Here is an 8,043-nt window from a genome sequence, read left to right as displayed (position 1 = left end):
TGACTCAGTGTCTATTATATGCATGTGTGAAACTGAACCACGTAAAAGCAGAAATTAGGCGTTCCTGCCAAAAGGAAGTGAATTGAAAGGAGGAGAAGCAGAGCCTTTGCAAGGAGAAAATTGTCCTATCTCTCAGCCAGTGTCAGAATGTGGAAATGTTTACAAAATGCTCATTAAAAGAAAAAAGGATTGCAAGATAGAAACAAAATCTGGTGCACAAGTTTACACTAGGGAGATAAGAAAGGCTAGGCCCCTATGGGGGATTTTGTTATCCAATTACTGCAACCTGATTTTGGGGGGTGAGAGGAAGAGTGGTAGGGGGAGGGAGAGAGGGGAAGTTTCCAAACTTGTCTCCAGTGACTCGAGACATTTACGCTCCGCAAGATAAAACTGCCACTTAGAGCCCAGGAGCGCTAAACCTTCCTGGGTTGGCCTGGGGGCTGGAGCAGAGTCATGGGTTCCCTGGCCCTGCAGCTGTGTGCTCTCTCCTGCCTGGTGGCTCACTCGGTTTCTGGCAGCCCCATCATGAGCCTGGAGCAGTCGCCTCTGGAAGAAGATATGCCCCTGTTTGATGATGTCTTCTCAGAGCAAGATGGTGTCGACTTTAACACACTGCTACAGAGCATGAAGAAAGAGTTTCTCAAGACATTGAACCTGTCGGACATCCCGATGCAGGATGCAGCCAAAGTTGACCCACCAGAGTACATGTTGGAACTCTACAACAAATTTGCAACAGATAGGACCTCCATGCCATCTGCCAACATCATTAGGAGTTTCAAGAATGAAGGTAAGTGGAGATTTTACTGATCAAATTTGGCTTTGAGTTTTTAGAAGCGGTGAGTAAATTTACAATGCATGGAGATGATAAAGGTGAAAACATCTATATAGGGGTGTGTGTACACAGATACCCCAAAACAAGGCACATTTTGGTCTATACTGTTTTCATGGTCATTTTCCAAATACTATTGAAAGGTATTAAAGAATATCGTTTAATCCAACGCCGTAAAGTGTCTACCATTTTGACATTATAATTGGGTCTTTGCAAATTTTCAATTTGGACAGCAGGTAATAAAAAATATTAATGTTGGTCTACCACTGTACCTTTGTCTGTCATTTTCCAGATAGGGCTCAGTTCCTTTTAGCTTTTAATTGACTACAAAATTTGTCAACTTCTACATAGAATGAAAATGATGACAATAGGTAAAGTACAGAAAGTTGTGATTTGCGTTTCGCTCAAACTTTGGGTGAGTTTCCATTTTGTGACCTTATTTAAGAAATGTTCAAACAGGATGGAAACATATTTTAGAGATTCTTCCTAAAGTGTTGTTTTGTTTGTTGTGACGTGTATATCCTTGAAGCACTGTTTGTAGTTTCCAGGAAGTGCGCATGGTCCAATTAACGATCCAGCTTATTCTGTGTGTTTATGAAGAGCAATGTACAATCTTTAAATACCAGCGGGAAAAGTGTGTTTTCTGCCCCCAGATCTTTATTCAGTACTAAATCCAATAACTTAGCAAGTTAATCCTTTATTTAATATGGTGCAAGTAATCAAGAAAATTTTTTTCTAATATCTATGGTAAAAGTTGTGGGTCCAAAGTAACTAATTCTTTCATATTTACCAATTATGCTTTTATAGTCATTAACCAGGTACAAAAGAGGGTTTGGATAGATGTTGGCCAAGTATTCTTGAAAGCAAAAAGGCGGTGACAAGATTTAGCTCAAGATTTGGATTTTTCAGACAGGGTTGACTTAGTAGATGTGGATAATTAGCTTAATTTCTCTGAATCCGAATTTCCTCAACTGTAAATTGGGGACAATATACCTACATAACACAACTGAGCAATTTCAAAGAGGTTACAAGTAAGAAAGTACTACATTTGCTATGAAGTATTAAACAAATGTCAGTGTTTACTAATGAATTCCTTAAATTCTAGGCACTGGGGGAAATGTTGAATAGGTATTGCTCAGTCCTGGAGATACTATTTGCCTTTAAAATTTAGGTGACTGCCAAAATTTCAAATATTTAGTAACATATTGGAAATGTGACTTAGTAACATTTAGTAACATGATGGAAATGAAAAGCTGAAATTACAGATTCTTTCTGTGGTCAGTCTGAATTGAAAATAAACATCCTCCTTCCCTGGGAAGCCTTCCTAATGTTTCTGAGTGCGGATCCCTGGGTGGCTGGCTCAGGGTGTGGGTGGGAAAGTATTCGCATCCCTGGGGAAAATAGGAGTTTTTCAGTTCTCACTTCTGTGGAGGATTTCGATGGTCCAGTTGAGGAAATGAGCTTCTTATTACTGAATATCAGTGAGGGTAGGAGCAAACCTCTCAGTAGACAACCCAGCTGCCCACACCTCTGCCAGTCCACTGGTGAAAATGCACAGCCCAAGGTCATGAATCCTGCACTGGGCTCGCCCTGTCGGCTGTTATTGTCTTTCTTTGATTCTCTACGTTTGCTCAGTGCAACTCCCTAGGAGACAAAGACCAACAAAACAAAACAAAATCTCCTCCAAATCTAAATAACAGAGGAAAACAAGTGTTGCTTCAAGGTGGAAAAAGCATGACTTTATTTCCTACCGCTGCTTTGACCTCTCCTTGTCGTCTTGGGGAGGTCAATTCTCTGCATTGAGGCTTGATTTCTTCCAGAATCAAATGAACAGGATACCAATACCAACATTATAGGGTTATTGTAAGAACTAAATAAAACAATTTGCAAAGCACCTGGCACGTGAAATTGGCTCAGCAAACACTAGCTCCCTTGCCTGAAGTGTAACACCTCCATTATTACTATATTTGCACATGCACAGTGAACTTATTTTTATATCAGCTTTATTGAAGTATAATGGGCATAAACAATAAACTTCACATATTTAAAGTGTATAATTTGATAGGGTTTGACATATGTAAACATCCATTGGAACCATCACCACCATCAAGATAGTGAACATATTCATACCACCAAAAATGTCCTTGTGCTCCTTGGTAAACCCTTCCTCCCGCTACAGTGAGCTTTTATTGTGCATTTTTCTAAAGGATGGAACAACCAGTCTCTTCCCCTACTTTTGGTCTTCTCATGTTTCCTGTCCAAGGGGAATGAAGTTTTCTCCATTCCTATAAGGGACGGGGGACAACTACCATATTACTTGATGTATTAAGGACACATGTCATGCCCATAAATCAATTCAGTCTGATGCCCAGAATCATCAACTCATCAATATTTTTAAAGTGCTACCTCTGTTTAAAGCATCATGGTAGATTGGAGGCATAGAAGGGAGGTTAAGCTGTGGTACGTGCCATTAGGATGACAATCTAGTTGGTAAAAATCCATTCATATAGACAACTGAAAATCAAGGATGTAAATGGCAAGGACAAAGGAGAGGTATAGAGGGTAAATATTCAAGTTACCCAGAGAGGAGTGGGCTCCCATATAGGGAGGTGAAGAAGGGAGGGCCCCATAGGGAGGGGTCACAGCTAGATAGATGGAGATGAGGGGGTAGAGCTTTCCAAGGGTCAGAAGAACATATCCAAAGGTGCACTATACAGTAAAGCAAAGGACTGTTTTGGCAAGTAGTGAAGTTATCAGCCTACTTTATTTTTTATTTTATTTTTTTTTTGCGGTACGCGGGCCTCTCACTGTTGTGGCCTCTCCCGTTGCGGAGCACAGGCTCCGGACGCGCAGGCTCAGCGGCCATGGCTCACGGGCCCAGCCGCTCCGCGGCATGTGGGATCTTCCCGGACCGGGGCACGAATCCGTGTCCCCCGCATCGGCAGGCGGACTCTCAACCACTGCGCCACCAGGGAAGCCCCTATCAGTCTACTTTAAATAGGAGACTTTGTTTAATATTTCTACAAATATTAATTGATAAATTGCAATGTTCCATGCTGTAGGGGATGAATGGGAGCTATGACTGGATCAAGTGGTTAAGACCTAATCATAGGTCTTTGCGAGCCACGCTAGAGAGTTTAAATTCATTCCACTGACCTATATTTCTCACTGGCAGTGTATGAGATGATTTTCGGTGGTACCCAGAGGAAGCTGTGAATCATGTGAAATCAGTATATGTTTTTATTAAAGTGGATTGAAAAAAATCCACGTAACTATCATCTTGAACCCCCTCATTTCATGAATACTGTTGCTTAGGACAAGTCTAAAAGAGGAAGTTAGTATAAAAACAATATTATCAAGTTAAAGAAAAATATTTAAAAGTACAATCTGGAACAAGGACCTCACTGAAATCATGAATTGGCTATACAATTGGGAAAGGCGGCCAAAGATGATAGCGACCCCCTCAATTGGTGGTCCTCAGCATCTTTGGTGTCATGGAACTTTTTGATTGATGACAGATGTCTTCAGGGATTCCTTGTAGACAGGTGTTACCTGGGACGGGTATAGAGGAGATTTGGACGCCTATAAAATTCTCAGATAGGGTGTCAACATAATAATATTTGGAGGTGTGCTTCTAAGACAACAGGACCTTTACAATTTTATTTCATAAACATTCTGAGCGATTCCTATGTGCTGCACTTCCATGCCAGGTGCTAAGAGTACAAGATTAAGGCAACCGATCTATCCCCCCCCAAGGTTCGTTTCCCCTCATTCTTCCTTTTGGAGGACCACAAACCCCAAATTCAAGTGCTGTGACCCCCTTAGTGTCATGCCTATCCTGTTGACCTTGTCAGGCTTTGTTGTCTAAAGCAGGGATCAGCAAACTTTTTCTGTCAAGGGCCAGGGAGATGGTAGATATTTTGGGTTTTGTGGGCCGTGTGATCTTGGTCGAGACTTAATGGATTTAATTCTGCCATTGTAGTGCAACAATAGTCACAAACACAATGCAGAAATGAACGGGTGAAACCCTTTAGTAACCCTTTATTTCCAAAAACAGGTGGCAGGCCTGCTTTGGCCTGTGGGCTAGGTTTACCGCCCACTGGTCTACATGGATGTTTCTCAGGAAGACCCCGACTATGTGAGGGTCTCCATCCATTACAAGTACAAATATGAAAAGCCATGACAGCGTCACTGAAAAGCTTCAAGAAAAAAACAACCACCACACGTGTCTCGTTTGATAGCTCCTCACTGGTTAGAAAAATTGGGGGCTTGCCTGGACAATCTCCAAGGTCCCTCCCAGGTCTATAATTCTGTGACGGATAAGCTATGCAAACAAGGCTGGGTGCGTTTTCTCTCATTCAGGAGGCAGCCATTTTCCATTTTAGTCAGCTTAACTCAGTCTAGCGTTCTACCCTGATCTTCAGTATTCCCTCTTAGAGAATGCTAACACTGTGTTTGTTTTCATTGATTTTCCCTCATTCTCTCTGTATCAAGCCTCCTGAATGGACAGGCGCTCTTATTGAATAAATAAGCATCTGTTTTTCTCTGTAACATACTGCAAATGTGATTTCTCTTTTTTTTCAGATCTCTTTTCCCAACCAGCCAGTTTTAATGGGCTCCGAAAATACCCTCTCCTCTTCAATGTGTCCATCCCTCACCATGAAGAGGTCATCATGGCTGAACTCAGGTTGTACACCCTGGTGCAAAGAGATCGCATGATATATGAAGGAGTGGACCGGAAAATTACCATTTTCGAAGTACTAGAGAGCAAAGGGGACCGTGAGGGTGAGAGAAGCATGCTGGTCTTGGTGTCAGGGGAGATCTATGGAACCAACAGTGAGTGGGAGACTTTTGATGTCACCGATGCCATCAGGCATTGGCAAAAGTCAGGCTCATCCACCCACCAGCTGGAGGTTCATATTGAGAGCAAACACGAAATGGAGGGTGTTGGCAGGGGACAACTGGAAATAGACACTAGTGCCCGGAATAAGCATGTCCCTTTGCTTGTCGTGTTTTCGGATGACCAAAGCAGCGAGAAGGAGAGGAAGGAGGAACTGAACGAAATGATTGCCCACGAGCAACTTCCGGAAATGGACAACCTGGGACTGGAAGGTTATTCCAGCGGACCTGGGGAAGAGGCTTTGCTGCAGATGAGGTCAAACATCATCTATGACTCCACTGCCCGCATCAGAAGGAACGCAAAAGGAAACTACTGCAAGAGGACCCCGCTCTACATCGACTTCAAGGAGATTGGCTGGGACTCTTGGATCATCGCCCCGCCCGGATACGAAGCCTACGAATGCCGTGGTGTTTGCAATTACCCCCTGGCAGAGCACCTCACCCCCACAAAGCATGCGATTATCCAGGCCTTGGTCCACCTCAAGAATTCCCAGAAGGCTTCCAAAGCCTGCTGTGTGCCCACCAAGCTGGAGCCCATCTCCATTCTCTATTTAGACAAAGGGGTCGTCACCTACAAGTTTAAATATGAGGGCATGGCCGTCTCTGAGTGTGGCTGTAGATAGGAGAGGAGACCTGTGGCTTATTTAATAACTGTACATGTGTATATTTTGTGTTCCTATTTAATGAGATTATTTAATAAGGGTGTACAGATCATAGAAGCTTGCTGCCTTAGGGAATTTGACAGGGCGGTTTTGTTGTAGGAAATGCATAATTTACTCCACAGTCTAGTCCCTTCCAATCTATGTTTCTTTGGACTTGCCATTTCCCGGCAATGCCATCTCTAATAGTAAGTGGCAAGCCCACACTACTTGCCCTTTAGGCCGATTCGAAAGCAACACCCCTAAGCAGAAAAATACTGTCGAGAGAGGTAGATATTTGTGTATGTATATGTGTACATAGATAAACTTATAAAATCCTTTTGGTTCTATAGAGGCAGATTCTACTCACACACGTGCATAACCCAATCAAATGTGTATATGTTAAAAGACAGTGGGAGGTTCTTGGTCACCTCTTCTCTAGGTAGTATTTCCATCAGGATAATTTGCACCAGGAATTGAACCATCCTAGGAAGTATTACATTTCCGAAATACTACTGGAAATGTAGGGGTAGCTTTTGTCAGTTGAGTTTCTGCTATTACTCAGAGCAGCAGGGCCTGGTAAAGGAGGCTGCATGTTTGAAGGGAGGGGTTATGGGATACAGAAACCAAGTGGCTTCAAGGGGGCAGTGGCCTTAAGGGACAACAGCAAAGAATGAGCCCACAGGGGACCAGTGTGCTCTAGAGGGCAGTGCCTGGTCAAGAAAGGAAAACAGAGGGAACTTCATCTGTTCCTAAGGCAACAGGAAGGCAAGGCCATGTGTATTGGCCTTTATGGCTGCAGAGGGTACAGGAGGTGGGAGGGGCTCTTAGGGGAGGAGGGGCAAAGGATAGAGATGCTGTCCTACGACGTGTTTGTAAAATTATAAGCAGTTCTAATTGGAGAGTTAAATATTTTGGACAAAATAAAATTAACAAAGACCAAGAGGAGGAAAAATCAGAAGGGATCTGTTTGTTGGACTCTTCTTCCTGTTTTTCTTCAATTCTTCACATTTCTCCTTTGCCTCTGAACCTCTGCTCTTGATTTTTTCCACCTTTTCCCTTCCCTCCCTCTTTTTTGCCTGAGCACCTTGTGTCCTTCTCCCATTCACATGTCCCCTATCTTCCCTGGCCTTCCCTGCTTTGAGCCCAAAGAGAAAACCTGAAAGCATTTGCTCTTGGGATAAAAGGAGTTAGTGCTCTAATTTCTAGATTTCCCCCTGATATTTTATTTAGTTGAGTTGCTAATATATAAAATGTTTTGTTCATGAAGAATACTTAAGTGTAAGAAAAAGGGAACCACAGTCCAAATGAATACATTTAAATAAATGAATTAATAAATAGACACACAACCAAATGACTCAAAAGCTAAGCCAGAATTTGGAAATCAGGTTTGCCCCATGATGGAAACCCTGTAGCCTGCCCATCCTTCCCACTCTGCAGTCTTTCTGTTTGGGAACTGGCCAGTACTAAGGGACTGGAAAGTATTCCTGATGACAATGGTCTGGGGCATCTGCCCATTAGTTGGCCAGTTGGAAGGACACTGAGACTTGGTCCCAGTGCCCCCCGTGCAGGACCACAGGTGTTGTGCAGGGAGAACCACAGCAGAGCAGTTCTCAAACTGTTCTGACACCTCCAGGCAGACAACACGGATGGTCCAACCTAGAATCGGGAATGTGG

The 8,043-nt window shown here is 43.1% G+C and overlaps 1 protein-coding gene across 1 annotated transcript; it reads left to right on the top strand.

The window, feature by feature from the left end:
- Positions 1-298: 298 nt before the first annotated feature.
- On the top strand, positions 299-6,503 carry BMP10 (bone morphogenetic protein 10). Its single transcript, XM_027131644.1, has 2 exons — positions 299-787; positions 5,414-6,503. Exons 1-2 carry the CDS (start codon positions 454-456, stop codon positions 6,349-6,351), a joined length of 1,272 nt encoding a protein of 423 aa, XP_026987445.1. The 5' UTR covers positions 299-453; the 3' UTR covers positions 6,352-6,503.
- The last annotated feature ends 1,540 nt before the right edge of the window (positions 6,504-8,043 follow it).

The sequence above is a fragment of the Aethalodelphis obliquidens genome, unplaced genomic scaffold (assembly GCF_003676395.1).
Source record: "Aethalodelphis obliquidens isolate GAN/ISIS:26980383/991018 unplaced genomic scaffold, ASM367639v1 scaffold40, whole genome shotgun sequence".
Lineage (NCBI taxonomy): Eukaryota > Metazoa > Chordata > Mammalia > Artiodactyla > Delphinidae > Aethalodelphis > Aethalodelphis obliquidens.
The sequence above is the reverse complement of the archived record's forward strand: the minus strand, read 5'-3'. Positions and strand labels throughout refer to the sequence as shown.

What these genes read in the sequence shown, in the direction of transcription:
- BMP10 (XM_027131644.1), top strand. Translation starts at nt 454, where the DNA reads ATGGGTTCCCTGGCCCTGCAGCTGTGTGCTCTCTCCTGCCTGGTGGCT. An exon ending in TAGGAGTTTCAAGAATGAAG is followed by an intron (nt 788 to 5,413) that starts GTAAGTGGAGAT and finishes CTTTTTTTTCAG; the next exon opens with ATCTCTTTTCCCAACCAGCC.